The sequence below is a fragment of the Pleurodeles waltl genome, chromosome 4_1 (assembly GCF_031143425.1).
Source record: "Pleurodeles waltl isolate 20211129_DDA chromosome 4_1, aPleWal1.hap1.20221129, whole genome shotgun sequence".
In the NCBI taxonomy this organism is placed as follows: Eukaryota; Metazoa; Chordata; class Amphibia; order Caudata; family Salamandridae; genus Pleurodeles; species Pleurodeles waltl.
The window spans coordinates 133,383,917-133,400,220 of NC_090442.1; the positions used below are offsets into that span (position 1 = coordinate 133,383,917).

General features: G+C 47.9%; 1 protein-coding gene and 1 long non-coding RNA gene across 2 annotated transcripts in view; one reads left to right on the top strand and one right to left on the bottom strand.

The window, feature by feature from the left end:
• Positions 1-7,120, bottom strand: part of LOC138287456 (uncharacterized) — a 47,908-nt gene extending 40,788 nt beyond the window's left edge. The window contains exon 1 of the long non-coding RNA XR_011202221.1: positions 7,016-7,120. This is a non-coding gene — a long non-coding RNA (uncharacterized lncRNA). The remainder of the gene's footprint in view (positions 1-7,015) is intronic.
• The window catches only part of LOC138287454 (cystine/glutamate transporter-like), a 335,349-nt gene continuing 325,896 nt past the window's right edge, over positions 6,852-16,304 (top strand). The window contains exon 1 of the mRNA XM_069227883.1: positions 6,852-7,207. Coding sequence (XP_069083984.1) covers positions 7,003-7,207 — 205 coding nt within the window. The 5' untranslated portion in view covers positions 6,852-7,002. The remainder of the gene's footprint in view (positions 7,208-16,304) is intronic.

Here is a 16,304-nt window from a genome sequence, read left to right on the forward strand (position 1 = left end):
GCATCGCACTCCAGTAGACCCGTAGAGGCCGTGCCCTCAGTATACTCAAAGAACCCCCGGGATGGCTGTTTCCAGTGATGCTTTAAAGGCGGCATCCTCCAGAAGCTCAGGACTGAGCCTCCAGGTGGGGACCGCTGAAGGCAAGACATCCCAACATAGGCCCACCAGTTGCGGGTTATGGTCCGAGTGTGTGCGCCCCCGATAATCCACATCCACAATCACGGAGGCTAGATTCTGCGTGCAGACTATTCGATCAAGGCGCACATGCAGGGAGTGCAGGGCAGAGTAATAGGAATAAACTCTATTGTCAGGATTACGCTGCCGCCATATATCAACCAAGTGCCAATGATGAGCCCAATGGACCAAGCCGTGCGCAGCTGCCACAGTTGGCGAGGTGGGCAGCGAGGGGAAAGAACAATCTAAATCTATATCCAACACACTATTGAAGTCTCCACCCAGCAACCAGGGGTAATCACTCCAACCCGATAAGTAATGAGACAGAGTGCGCAGGAAGGAAGCCTGATCTACATTTGGGGCGTAAATAGAACCCAGCACTAAGGCCCTGCCCGCTAGTCGCCCGCGCACCAGGGCAAACCTCCCCTGTGGGTCTACGATCTGATCCTCCGCAACAAAGGGGACACCCGGCTTAATCCAGATCAGGGCCCTTCTAGCATAGGAGGAGTGGCTCGTTGCATACAATTGCCCTCTCCAGCGCCGCTGCAAAGGAGGGAGTTCAGCCAACGCTAAATGGGTCTCCTGCAAGAAGGCGAGATGAATCGAGTGCCGTTTAAGATACGAATATATGGAATACCTGTGCCTGGGTGTGTGTATACCGCGCACATTCCAGGTGAGCACAGTGCACGAAGTCATGGCGGTTTTAGCCTAGCATGCATACATTCCACACGCCACGCCCCTAAGCACAGCGGAGCACGCATCATGTCAATGACCTCACGCCCAGACCAATTGCTTGCGTAGTGCCTCCAACATAAACAAAACAAAACCAATACCATCAGAGCAGATGAACAACCGGTTCCCGCCCAAACCCAACAATTTGAACTTTCGACAACACAATCACACATATTAATCCTCCGGCAATAGGAGAGTGGGGTAAGCCAGAACACACAGGGAGTCAGGCAAGCTCTAACCCAACCCACCCGGCCATACTGGATAACAGCAGAGGAAAAAAAAGGGGGAAGGACCAGCGGCGGGTCAGGCTCCGGGCCACAATCTGAGACAGCCGCAGCACCAGCTGAGGCCATACAGTTTATCAGTACAACAACAGGTTTCCTGGCATTCAGACCAGCAGGCTGCCTTTACAAAATTGTATGCCAGCTCCGCAAGCTAGGCCCACCATTTACAGCAAGCAGAGGGCCACAGTACCTCCCGGCCCGCCCAGAATTGTCAAAGTAGGGCCTAGAAGAGGTTGTCTGCAGTGGCAGGAGGACAATCAGAAAAACCCCACTCCGAGAGCCGGTCCGGCGTGGCAGGACGATCACTGGGGGGGCTGCGCGATGTCAGTATCTGACTCGGGCACCCTCGGAGAAGTGCCGATCGCCGCTGCCGATTGCAGCGCCTCGCACCTCTCCTGTATTAACTGCTCCAGGTCAGGGGCATGCGCCACGGCTTTAGCAGTACCAGCACCCCTCCTGCAGCCACGCCGCCCCGGCTGCGCTTGTTCTGCAACGCAGGCGAGCGCCTCTCCGCCCCACGGCCCAAGACTCGGCACGTGGACTCCAGCCAGTCCCATGCAGCTTCTGGCGTGGTGAAGAAGTGAGTTTTGTTGTCTGCTATGATGCGGAGTTTGGCAGCAAACAATAGAGAGTACTCCAGGCGCAGCTCTTGGAGCCAGTGCTTCAAAGGCATATAGGAGGCCCGGTCTCCCTGCACCTCCAGAGTGTAGCCCGGGAACAACTTTATTTGTGCGTCATCCACTCTGGGCAGCGAAGCGGACATCACCGATCTGAGAATGATGTCACGATACGCGTAATGAAGCAAACGTATTATGAAGGGGCGAGGGCCGCTTCCTGGAGGCCGGGGCCGCGTGGGGATTAGATGAGCCCATTCCACCAAAAAAAAGGGAGTCAAGGCACCCTCCGGCACCAACCCCCTCAGCCAGTTCTCCGAGTAAGTCACCGTGTTCCGGCACTCTGCACCCTCCGGCAAGCCCACCACCCATATATTGTTCCGCCGGGTGCGGCCTTCAGCGTCCTCCACACGTCGCTCCAGCTCCGCCACTCGCGCCAGGGCATCCCCCATGCTGGTTGTCTTTTTCTATCTCTTAATCTGGGGCAGAATCTGATGAGTTAAAATAAGTGCCGGACCCCAAAGTGAGTTCTGGTGTTCACCACCTGCTCAACTTAAGCACTACTTTGAACAGTATTAGAGACTCACAAACTTCACATATCAACTGTTGGAAATGGCCCTTCTGCAGGGTTATCCCCAGACTTTTTGCCTTCCTCCTTTTCTTTTTCTGACCTCATTTTTGCTGGCTTTTAGACTCTGCGCACTTTATCACTGCTAACCAGTGCTAAAGTGCATATGCTCTCTCCCTTTAAACATGGTAACCTTGGATCATACCTGATTGGACTATTTAATTTACTTATAAGTCCCTAGTAAGGTGCACTATAGGTGCCTAGGGCCTGTAGATTAAATGCTACTGGTGGGCCTGCAGCACTGGTTGTGCCACCCACTTAAGTAGCCCCTTTACCTTGTCTCAGGCCTGCCATTGCAAGGCCTGTGCGTGCAGTTTCACTGTCACCTCGACTTGGCATTTAAAAGTACTTGCCAAGCCTAAACCTCCCCTTTCTCCACATATAAGTCACCACTAAGGTGTGCCCTAGGTAACCCCTAGAGCAGGGTGCTGTGTGGGTGAAAGGCAAGACATGTACCTGTGTAGTTTACATGTCCTGGTAGTGTAAAACTCCTAAATTCATTTTTACACTACTGTGAGGCCTGCTCCCTTCATAGGCTAACATTGGGGCTGCCCTCATACAGTATTGAAGTGGTAGCTGCTGATCTGAAGGGAGTAGGAAGGTCTTATTTAGTATGGCCAGAATGGTAATACCAAATCCTGCTGACTGGTGAAGTTGGATTTAATATTACTATTCTAGAAATGCCACTTTTAGAAAGTGATCATTTCTTTGCACTTAAATCTTTCTGTGCCTTACAATCCACGTCTGGCTGGGCTTGGTTGACAGCTCCTTGTGCATTCACTCAGACACACCCCAAACACAGGGTACTCAGCCTCACTTGCATACATCTGCATTTTGAATGGGTCTTTCTGGGCTGGGAGGGTGGAGGGCCTGCTCTCACACAAAGGACTGCCACACCCCCTACTGGGACCCTGGCAGACAGGATTGAACTGAAAGGGGACCTGATGCACTTCTTAGCCACTCTTTGAAGTCTCCCCCACTTCAAAGGCACATTTGGGTATAAAACAGGGCCTCTGCCCTACCTCATCAGACACTTGCTGGAGAAGAAACCTGAACCAGAAACTACATACTGCCAAGAAGAACTGCCTGGCTGCTCAAAGGACTCACCTGTCTGCTTTTCTACAAAGGACTGCTGCCTTGCTGTTGGCCTGCTGCCTTGCTGAACTCTTGTCTGGCTGTAAAAGTGCTCTCCAGGGGCTTGGATAGAGCCTGCTTCCTGTTCCCTGAAGTCTCAGGACCAAAAAGACTTCTCTTTTTCATTTGGACTCTTCGTGCGCCGAAAATTTCAACGCACAGCTTGCTCTGCAGCGAGAAAAATGCTGCACACCGTTGATGATCGACGCGACGCCTTCGGGGCGACCGGAACTTCGACGCACAGCCTCACAAGGACAACGCTGCCCGACTTCCAGAAGGGAAATCGACGCGACGTCTACTGTGAGAGCGAAACTTCGACGCACAGCCCCGCGGAACGACGCACAGCCGGAAAACAAGCAGGAGAATCCATGCACAGACCCCGGGACATCTGGTAATCCTGCGACCCACAGAAAGAGACTGTCTGCGCGCCTGAAAATGACGCACGACTTCCCGGCATGAAAAATAACGACACAATTCCGTGTGTGCTGGGGAGAAATCGACGCACACACCCTTTTTCCACGTATCTCTTCTTCTGCAGCCCTTTGCGGAGATTTTCCACTCCAAACCAGGTACTTTGTGTTTGAAAGAGACTTTGTTTGCTTTTTAAAGACTTAAGACACTTTATATCACTTTTTAGTGATATCTTTACAAATTCATATTGCATCTTTGATCGTTTTGACCCAAAAATTATCCTGATAAATATTATATATTTTTCTAAACAGTGTGTGGTGTATTTTTGTGGTGCTATATTATGGTATTGTATGATTTATTGCACAAATGCTTTACACATTGCCTTCTAAGTTAAGCCTGACTGCTCGTGCCAAGCTACCAGAGGGTGGGCACAGGCTAATTTTGGATTGTGTGTGACTTACCCTGACTAGAGTGAGGGTTCTTGCTTGGACAGAGGGTAATCTGACTGCCAACCAAAAAACCCTATTTCTAACATCAACCAATCAATCAATCAATCAAGATTTATAAAGCATAGCAAATCATACGTGAGGCTCCCTAGGTGCTGGAATGGTTAGCTGCTTTGCGGTGCTCTTGTTAATTTTAAAAGCCGTGTCTTGAGCCCTTTTCTGATTTCCCTGAGCATTGCAGCAGACCTGAGGTGCAGGAGAAGTGTGTTCCAAGCTTTGGCCTCTGCTGTTGGATCGACAGATCTGATGGGTGTCTGCGAGGAAAAGGGAGGTGGATCGCAGGTGTATGGTCGGTTGGTGGAAGGTCATTTGTTTGTTGATGTATGCTGGTCTTTTGCTGTGCAGGGCTTTGTATGCATTGGTCAGGATCTTGAACTGGCACCTCTTCTGGATCAGGAGCCAGTATAGCTTTGTGAGGTGTGGGGTGATGTGAGACCGTCTAGGGAAGTCAAGGATGAGTCTTGCAGCTGAGTTTTGTATTGTCTGTAGTCTGTTCAGGATGCGTGCAATGGTTTCTGTGTGAACAGTGTTACCGTGGTCCAGCCTGCTGGTAACGAGGGCTTGAGTGACTCCTTCTGGTGTCGATTGGGAGCCACCTGAAGATCTAATGGAGCATGCATATGGCGTGGAAGCAGGTAGACAAGACTGGATTTACCTCTTTCTGCATAGATAATTTGCTGTCCAATATGATGCTGAGGTTCCGGGCGTGGTATGTCAGGGTGGGGGAACGGCCAAGTTAAGAAGGCCACAAGTGTCGCTCCATGTCGCAGTAAGTAAGTAAGATTTATTGTTTAGTTACTTAAAACCATAACAAAGGTGAAAAAGAGGTGAACACTTTAAAACAAAAAAAAACATTTCTAATGTTACTAAGTAATCATTGAGGGATTATTCACATTGTCCAATTGTTTTGATTTGCACTCCATAGGAGCTTGTTTTAAAATATAATTGTGTTGTTACTTAAAATTTTGCTTGCTCCAGTGTGAGTAGAGCATCGCTTGATGCCATTATAGTCCACTGTCAGGCATTGAACTGTGAGCTAACCTCCTGTAGATCACGGGGGGTGGTGCCGATTTATTAAATCTTGCTTTTGTGACACCTACAATAGAAACTTCACCAAAGCACAGTTCAACTGCAGGTCCCCAGGTGCAAAGCACGACATCACTGCGTGTCTCCATGTCCATATGCCTTTTTCATTAAATTTGATCTTTAGTAGGGCTTTTCGTTCTAGTGCAAGATAATTGCTTGAGCAGAGGACATGGAGGAGGTCTTCTGTGTCCTCACCACACAGGCGGCAGATAGAGTTGGATACATCCCTCAGCCAGAGGGCCGCATTTAAAGCGAGTGGTAGGAGACCTAGTCGATACTTTAAGAATTCGTCCTTTATTCGTCTTGAGAAGCCCTGGCCTAGGTATGACTGTGGTGTCAAAGACGTGTAAGTGTGCAACGTCCACGTCAAGGTGTTCTTCCCAAGGTTGAGGACTTCCATCTTGTTTGTGTTGAGCTTGAGACAATTGTCCTTCATCCAGTCGGCGATCTTCACCACACATCTGTGGAAGCTGGTTCTGGTGGTGGAAGGGTCTATTGAGAGCGAGAAGATGAGCTGGGTATCATCAGCATAGAAAATGATGTTGAGTACATGCAATCTGACAGTGCTGTTCAGGGGGGTCATGTACATGTAGAAGAGGGTGGGGCTGATGGACGATCCTTGTGTGATGCCACAGGTGATCTCCTGGGGTTCCGAGGTGACTGGTAGGAGACGCATCTTTAGAGCTGCCATTGCTTGAAATGGGCTGGTGGTGTCTGGCACTGAGCATCTGCACCTATTTCGGAGCGCTTTACGTAAGCATCAGTAAGTTACATCACACAAGAACAGATTCATTTTTTTTTTTTTTTTTCGGCACAGGGAGATTAAGTGTTTTGCCTAGAATCACAGTATGTTGAGCCAACACCCAGGCTCCAACCTGGTTCTTTCAGTTCGAAAGTCAAAAGCTCTGGCCTAAACGCCACATCTTTAATATGAATGAGAGAGTACCTGCGCTTCTCAGCAGCAATACGTTAAATGGGAGAGTACCACTGTACCAGTACTTCTCAAGGGCAAACAAGCACTATAAAGGGAGAGTACCAGTACTTCTCTAACTTCCATTCCAAGCACTGGCTTTGGGGAATGTATGTAACGGTGGGTCAGTGAACTGACAGCCGGAGGAGTCTGACGCCGTGTCCTTCATGGGCACTGCACAAGCCGGCGTTGGGCTCTCCGCTCTCCCGCACCAGTTGGGTTCCAATCTCAGTGCTTCTTCCCTCGTGTTATTGTTGCTTTCCTTTCCGCCCCCTTCTTCCACATTTGCTCTCACCCCCACCTCTGTCCTAATTCCTCTAAGTAGCCTCGTGTCACCATGCAAGAGCTCAGTCTGCACCGGTGCTGCCCGCTGAGGACAGGGGCCTTGAGCGGGGCTGAGAAAACAAACTGAGTTTCAGAGCAGATCGGAGTGGGCACAAGAACAGGCCGAAGGGGAGACGCGATGGAGACGTCACCTGAAAGCTTGAAGGGTGAGGAGACGGTGTATCTGAAGAGGAAGATCACGCTGCTGCGGGCCATCTCCCTCACCATCGGTACCACCATCGGCAGCGGCATCTTCATCTCTCCCAAGGGGGTGCTGAAGAATTCGGGGAACATCGGCCTCTCCCTCGCCGTCTGGCTGGGCTGCGGGGTCTTCTCCATGTTCGGTAGGTGTGTTTATGGCCCCATGCCGCAATGTGTTTCTGTGCGGGGTCTTTCATTCAAGAAATCAGGGGATTCTGGGAGCTGTAGTCCTGCTATCAACTTAGTTGAACCAATCAGACAGAATGTAATAGTCCTGGAGTGGAAAGTGTGTTTCACGGTGACAAGCAGTAGTTTGTTACCCATGCGTGTAGGACAGTGGAGACACTGCTGCCCCGCCCGACTGCCCTTGCAGCCGCAGACTGTCCAAAGTCTCCGGATCTCGCTGCAGGCCGTCCACCCTCTGGTACTGTCCGACTCTTTGTCTGTTATTTGAATATTATAATACCGCCATCTCTCATCACGGGTACCCGGAAACACTTAAAGTTACTGGCTCTTCACAGCCTTGGTCCAGTACTTGCATTGGAGAGTACTGGTATATAACTCGCTGGGCCAAGAATTGTTACTGAAAAGTACTGCCCACAATTTGAGTGTACTGTTTTTTTACCATGGGTAGAAGTGCACTGAAAAGTGCTGGCACTTTTTGATCTGCGTCTGGTACTTTCAATGCAGAGGGCTGTTATCCCAGCTTCGGTGCATATTGTCAATTTACGAGTACCAGCACTTCCCCGCATCATCCACCACTAATGTGGATAATCGTTACCCATCAGACTGGTGCACCCCTCCCTTACAAGCAGATACTTTGATCATGTAAGTACCTGTTTTTCCATTTTTGCTTTGTACCCCATACTTTTTTTTTGCAGTTTTATATAACGCTAACTCTACCTTTAAATGAGCACCAGTTACCTTACACAAGGACACATTCATTTTTTTGTGAGGCATGGGGAGAATGAGTGATTTGACCAGAAACACAGGATGTTGAGCCGAGGCTGGAATCCGGCTCCAAGGTCAGTAGGTCTGGCTCTACCCTACTTGACAGGCAAGCAAGGGCTGTGCTTTGCACTTTTCAGAACTGGCTTCTGTTAGCTTTGGTAGATTAAAGCCAGTGCTTAGTTTGAGCCGGTGGTTTCCATTGCGAAGCACCGGCACTTATTTTTGAGGGCCGGCACTTAATTTTCTGCATCAGGCATTTACTGCAAGCAAAAGATACATATGGGAGAAGTGGAGGAAGAGAAAAACGAAAAAGCGTCAGAAAGGGAGAAAGTGGCAAGAGTTAGCTGAAGGGGCAGGGAGTGGCTGTAGATGGACTAAAGAGGCCCGAGATGGCTCGCACATTTAAATGCAGCAGCCGTGTGTTTCAAAAGAGAGCTTTGGGCACCAGCACGTTTTTATTTACAAATTAAGCGCTGATTAAATGGTTTGAGATGAACTCTCAACACTTTGTTACTTTTAGGTCCGGTGATTGAAAGCAATGGTTGTCTAATGCTAGAGGCCTTTCTTTAATAATAAATAATAGTCATCTATAAACTTTATTATGGACAAAAGGCCATAAAAGTACAATATACAACAAGATACACATTCATAGCAGTAATTGAATAATAGAGCAGCAAGAACAGTGGCTCAGGACCATAGATTGTAGATATAAAGCGCATATAAACAAAAACAGCAATAAAATAAAGTGCATAATAATGGGCCATCGAAAAAGAATAAGGTGCACACATAAAATAAGCAAATGCAATGGATAAAAATAAAACCCAGAAATATAGACTTTTAGTTTTGCAACAGGGATTCGAAATAATAATTCAACTCTGACCTTGCCGGCCACTGAGCCACTTTCCATCTAACTTTTGCTCTCCTTTACAATCTCTCTCTCTTGTGGAAAAGAATGAAACTATTTGAGAGGGTGGTGGGTAGATGGGGTTCTTCAGGGATAACTCGAATTACTGTAATAATGCATTTAAAGGAAGGGATCGGTTCAGCATGAGTTTCACCCATAAGTGGAAGTCTCAATTTAGTGTCAAAGTGATCCCTAGATAAGAGGAAGTCAATGCAAATGTCACCCCTAAAGAGAGAAGCAGGGTTGTTTGCTTGGTGTTGTGTTGGAGAGCACCTCCAAACTAGGTTAGGTAACTCCACTGCCCATGTTGATGTCTGGCCTACTGCCTTTGACTGGGTAAATGGTTTTGAAGCACATACAATGTGCCTCCCCGTGTTCTTCATCCCGCTCTAAAAAACAGGAATTGCACATTTTCTCCTACAGGAGAATTGATTTAGTGTGGCTTCCCTTTTGAATTGCCTCTCTACCCTGTTCTGCAGACAAAGCCTTTATGTGGGGTGATGCTTCTCACAGCAGGAGTCGTCTCCAGCCTGGAGCACCCACAACAGAGGCACAAAGAGGTGTGTTCCATCTGCCCCTGGCTATGCACAGCCACAAAGACAGTGATCGGTAAAGAGACAAAAGGGTGGATTTAGCTAAAATACTCTTCTCACTCTCAATAACAGTGACTGCAGGCAGACCTTTTCATCCCCACCATCCACCAAGTGGTGGTGCCACAGGTAGATTAGCCAGGAGCTCTTCTCTGCAAAAGGAACTAATTGAACTTCTATAGGAGCCCTGTCTCCTTTGCACACACTTCACTGTCTGTCTCTCCCCACTCCTCCTCTTTACTACTGAATCACTACACTTCCAGTATCTGGGAAAACAACTTTATTGCCATCTGGTGTACAGGAATAGGTAGAGGCCTTTCAAAACGGCATCCACGGGCTCCATCCCTGTGCATAGCTTTTATGTACAATGAATACACAATAAAAGCTTCATACACAAACATGTGGGATTAGGTGGCAAAACAGGGTATAAACATGACTGCGCTTTGGTAAGATGCTCTCAGCCAGTGCCACATAACTAATTTTTAGTGAGTGAGTGAAAAATCTTTAATTACAGAATAGTGAGGGAAGATTTTTAACTGAGTCCCCATCTTTTTTCAGTGCCAACTCCCCTATTGCAGTGCAGGGCACAGAGCCTCTTCCAAGGTTGGGATTCTCCAAAGTGTGTTTAAAAAGGCTGTCCTAGGCTTGGTACACAACAGGCTAGGCTATTAATGTTTAAATGATGTGTACACTCAAGAATCACATGTTTAAGATGTCTGCCCTGGATATGGAGCACTATGCATATCTGTGTTTCTTTCTACAGCTTGCATCGTCTGATTGTTTGAAATCTCAGAAAGCCTTCTCCCACTAAATTTCTAACATTGAATGAAAAACTGACCATGGCTCACGTCCGCTTGATTCCTCTTTCTTTTTTGAAATGACCCTCTTCTTATCTTCCATCCTCTCCATGTCTTCCATTTCTAAGTATAGCCTTCTCTCATTCACATGCCTGTCTGCCTTAATCCTTCTTATTGTAATTTTGCAATTGGCTGATACCTGATTTTAAAGATCACAACCTGTCCTTCTTTAAAACCCCATTCTTGTAAAGTAACATTACCTAAACTCCTGCAGCCTATCTAGCTCACCAAACATTCACCTGAAACCGCATAGCCCCCACTAATCATCACATCAAACTGGTATTAATATAATCTATCACAAAGTACCTGGAGTAAATGGATGCTACATTGAGAGAACACAACTAATCACATTATCCACTGGGTTAACTACTTACCTTGTGTTCTGGAGTTGCATGCTAATCATCATATGGTGCTTCAACGCCTTCTCATGGGTCGTAAGCATGTTATAAATACAATTACAATTACAATACAGGAGTGGATTGGATTGTACACCCTGTTAAAGATGACAGCAATTTCCCAAAAGACCAGCATGGCTGCTAACTCCCTTTGAAGCCAACTCTTATGATATATCCCAGAAGGTTTGAAGCAAAGTAGCCTCAATGACTTGGGAAACTCTACTGATTGACTTTGTTCCAAGAGGCCTTGCTGCACCATATTGGTTTGTGTTAGCCTTGCCAGCTCTTGGGGTGGTTTCACCTGTCTTTTTGGCTTTTGATCTCCTGTTTTTGATCCTGCTTACCAGTGCTAAAGTGCAAGTGCTCTCTGTTTAAATTGTTTTGGTAATTCGTTTATCCATTATTGACGTATTTGATTTGCTAGTAAGTCCCAAATATAGTGCACCATGGGTGCCCAGGGTCTGTAAATCAAATGCTACTAGTGGGCCTAAAGCACTGATTGTGCCATTCACAAGAGTAGCCCTGTAAACATGTCTCAGACCTGCCACTGCAGTGTCTGTGTGTGCAGTTTTTAACTGGCAGTTCGACCTGGCAAGTGCACCAAATTTCCAGGCTCAAAACTTCCCTTTTACTACATGCAAGACATCCCTAAGGTATGTCCAAGGCAGCCCCATGGGCAGGGTGCAGTGTATTTAAAAGTTAGAACATGTACTGGTGTGTTTTACATGTCCTGATAGTGAAATACCACCAAATTTGTGTTTTCCCTGTTGCAAGGCCTCTGTCTCCCATAGGGTAACATGGGGATTGCCTTGAAATATCTTTCAGGTGTAATTTCCAATTGGGAGCAGATAGAGATGTGGACTTTGGGGTCTCTGAACTCACAATTTAAAAATACATCTTTTGGCGTTTTTAAATTGTAAGGTTGAAAATGCCACTTTTAGAAAGTGGGCATTTTTTTGCTTAATCATTCTGTGCCTCTGCATGTCTGCTGGAATACACATCTGAGTCAGCATGACAGTTGGGCTGTTTGTGAATTCGCTCTAACTGTCACATACAGGGAGCTGAGGTGTGTCCTGCATATCCTGATGGGTCTTCCTGGGCTACAGTGGTGGGAGGAGCTGACACTTGCTCCTGAATAGGGCTGTGCCTGTCCTTACACAAAGGGGTCTCCAAACCCCTTGAGTGTGTCTGGGGCCAGGACAAGAAAGGCAGGGTGCACTACAAATAATTTTTTCTTTGAAGTTTGCCTACTTCAAAGGTAGAAATGGGTATAAGTACGGGATCTCTGACCCCACTAAAGACATTCTGTCAGGAAGAAGTGCTTGATGCTGAAGGAGGGACTGCCAATCTGTGTGTTGCTTTGCTGTGCTGAATAAGTCAAAAGAGTTCACTGTTCCTAAAAGGGAAAACAAAAAGACAGGCACAGGTTCAGAAAGACACTTCTAAAGTTAGAAGCAAGAGCCCTCATACATCCAATGGATGTCATGCTTCATCATACGGCCAGCTCCTCGTCAGACTGGTGCTGCAATGTCTGATGGGCCCCGCAAGGGGGAGTCTTTGCCGGAGATCTTGATCAGAAGTGTGTGCCATGATGGAGGTATGGATACATTTAAACCTATCCTCAAAAAGGAGCATTAGAAAAAAAAAGGGTCAATATTGGCTCAAGGGCCTCAGAACAATACGTTTTAATTGGTGTACAGGCTCTTGGTCTATATTAATAACACAAGGGAGTGGAGAAGGAATAAAGTTCCACCACTCTCCATTCAAAACCATGCTAATAAGGACAGTCTCCCTTTAGCTATTATGTGCAGTCAACATGTTTCGCACCCTAAGGGTCCCTACGGATCGCTCAGCGCTTCATCAGTACCAAAAGAAAAAACTCCTAAGCTACAGTACATACCCTAGTCAGGTCTAAAGAGAGAAAACATATTATATAAGTAACTTACATGAAGCGCTACACTACTCATGGCCTAAATAGGTGAACCTGTGCAGAAAAAATGCTAAATATATCTTCAATGCGGTATAATTCATCAAAATGTATAACACACCAAATAGTTTAGTGACACACTGTGTTTAATGTGCTGCCATGCAGAATGTGAAACAATTCATAGTCAAATACTCCTTACCCTCCCTTATTAGATATCGAGTTCCTTGGGAAAGTGCGGGCCATTGGACTAGCATCGCTCTGTGTGAGTCATAGAAACATCAAAGGTTATTATACAAACAAACAAGCTTTGGTACTTGTATGGTACATAGTAATTATCTACTGCAAATAATAAAGTAAGAACACTCTGCAATGTTCTAAGGTCTGGGGCAGCGAAATACAACAAGCTAAGTGGCTGGAGGGGCCTCAAAGGATGGCCAATAGCATACAGCCCAGCATTCTGTTAAACACTATTAGCACAAACCAGCAAAATAGTTACAACAGAACGTGCGAGTACACCTAATACCCAAAGTGAGTCCTCACACCTATAGGGCAATTCAACAATAGCATGAAAAAACAGCTCAGAACTACCAGAGCCGAAAGATGCTATTTGCATCAGCCAACCGAGTCGTAACCAAAACCATTAACATGGTGTAGGAAGTTGGCTCTGTATGTACTATTTCAAAGTAAGAAATAGCATGCACAGAGTCCAAGGGTTCCCCTTAGAGGTAAGATAGTGGCAAAAAGAGATAATTCTAATGCTCTATTTTGTGGTAGTGTGGTCGAGCAGTAGGCTTATCAGAGGAGTAGTGTTAAGCATTTGTTGTACACACACAGGCAATAAATGAGGAACACACACTCAGAGACAATTCCAGGCCAATAGGTTTTTGTATAGAAAAATATATTTTCTTAGTTTATTTTAAGAACCACAGGTTCAAGATTTACAAATAATACTTCAAATGAAAGGTATTTCATGTAGGCACTTTAGGAACTTTGAATTAGCAAAATAGCATATACAGTTTTCACATAAATGACATATAGCTATTTTAAAACTAGACACTGCAATTTTCAACAGTTCCTGGCGGAGGTAAGTGTTTGTTAGTTTTTGCAGGTAAGTAAACCACCTACGGGGTTCAAGTTTGGGTCCAAGGTAGCCCACCGTTGGGGGTTCAGAGCAACCCCAAAGTTACCACACCAGCAGCTCAGGGCCGGTCAGGTGCAGAGGTCAAAGTGGTGCCCAAAACACATAGGCTTCAATGGAGAAGGGGGTGCCCCGGTTCCAGTCTGCCAGCAGGTAAGTACCCGCGTCTTCGGAGGCCAGACCAGGGGGGTTTTGTAGGGCACCGGGGGGGACACAAGTCAGCACAGAAAGTACACCCTCAGCGGCACGGGGGCAGCCGGGTGCAGTGTGCAAACAGGCGTCGGGTTCGCAATAGGTTTCAATGGGCGACCAAGGGGTTTCTTCAGCGATGCAGGCAGGCAAGGGGGGGGCTCCTCCGGGTAGCCACAACCTGGGCAAGGGAGAGGGCCACCTGGGGGTCCCTCCTGCACTGGAGGTCGGATCCTTCAGGTCGTGGGGGCTGCAGGTGCAGTGTCTTTACCAGGCGTCGGGTCTTTGAAGCAGGCAGTCGCAGTCAGGGGGAGCCACGGGATTCCCTCTGCAGGCGTCGCTGTGGGGGCTCAGGGGGGGTCATCTCTGTCTACTCACGGTCTCGTAGTCGCTGGGGAGTCCTCCCTGTGGTGTTTGTTCTCCACAAGTCGAGCCGGGGGCGTCGGGTGCAGAGTGCAAAGTCTCACGCTTCCGGTGGGAAATGTGTGTTGTTTCAAAGTTGATTCTTTGTTGCAAAGTTGCACAGAACAGAGCCGCTGTCCTCGGGAGTTCTTGGTCCTTCTAGATACAGGGTAGTCCTCTGAGGCTTCAGAGGTTGCTGGACCCTGTGGAACGCGTCGCTGGAGCAGTGTCTTTAGAAGTGGGGAGACAGGCCGGTAGAGCTGGGGCCAAAGCAGTTGGTGTCTCCGTCTTCTCTGCAGGTTTTTCAGTTCAGCAGTCCTCTTCTTCTTAGGTTGCAGGAATCTAGTTACCTAGGTTCTGGGAGCCCCTAAATACTCGATTTAGGGGTGTGTTTAGGTCTGGGGGGTTAGTAGCCAATGGCTACTAGCCCTGAGGGTGGCTACACCCTCTTTGTGCTTCCTCCCTGAGGAGTGGGGGGCACATCCCTATCCCTATTGGGGGAATCCTCCATCTGCAAGATGGAGGATTTCTAAAAGTTAGAGTCACCTCAGCTCAGGACACCTTAGGGGCTGTCCTGACTGGCCAGTGACTCCTCCTTGTTTTTCTCATTATCTCCTCCGGCCTTGCCGCCAAAAGTGGGGCCGTGGCCAGAGGGGGCGGGCAACTCCACTAGCTGGAGTGCCCTGGGGTGCTGTAACAAAGGGGGTGTTACAGTTCCTGCAGGGGGAGGTGAGAGGCACCTCCACCCAGTACAGGCTTTGTTACTAGCCACAGAGTGACAAAGGCACTCTCCCCATGTGGCCAGCAACATGTCTGGTGTGTGGCAGGCTGCTAAGAGTAGTCAGCCTACACGGATAGTCGGTTAAGGTTTCAGGGGGCACCTCTAAGGTGCCCTCTGGGGTGTATGTTACAATAAAATGTACACTGGCATCAGTGTGCATTTATTGTGCTGAGAACTTTGATACCAAACTTCACAGTTTTCAGTTTAGCCATTATGGTGCTGTGGAGTTCGTGCATGACAGACTCCCAGACCATATACTCTTATGGCTACCCTGCACTTGCAATGTCTAAGGTTTTGCTTAGACACTGTAGGGGCATAGTGCTCATGCACTTATGCCCTCACCTATGGTATAGTGCACCCTGCCTCAGGGCTGTAAGGCCTGCTAGAGGTGTGACTTATCTATACCTATAGGCAGTGTGAGGTTGGCATGGCACCCTGAGGGGAGTGCCATGTCGACGTAGTCGTTTTATCCCCACTAGCACACACAAGCTGGCAAGCAGTGTGTCTGTGCTGAGTGAGGGGTCCCCAGGGTGGCATAAGACATGCTGCAGCCCTTAGAGACCTTCCCTGGCATCAGGGCCCTTGGTACCAGAGGTACCAGTTACAAGGGACTTACCTGGATGCCAGGGTGTGCCAATTGTGGAAACAAAGGTACAGGTTAGGGAAAGAACACTGGTGCTGGGGCCTGGTTAGCAGGCCTCAGCACACTTTCAAATCATAACTTGGCATCAGCAAAGGCAAAAAGTCAGGGGGTAACCATGCCAAGGAGGCATTTCCTTACACATGGTAACTGCTCAAGTAGAAAATGAACACAACAGGCATAGTGGCGTTACAGCCGCATGGTGGACATCAATCCCTTAGGCTTACGAAGCTGAAAGTGTACTTACATTTTCAACGTAGTCCCTCGCCGAAGACCCACCCGACGACCACCGTCCTGGAAGAAAGACGGGATGTGCGGCAACGTCAGGTAAAAAGGTCGGAACGTGCGTCAGGGACCAATCAAAATAATGGTGCCAGGGAAGGGAATCATGCACCCGATGGTAGTCCCGTCCATCTGCAGAAATAGACAACGGACTCGCGTGGGCGTGCAATTGAGTGCTAAAGGC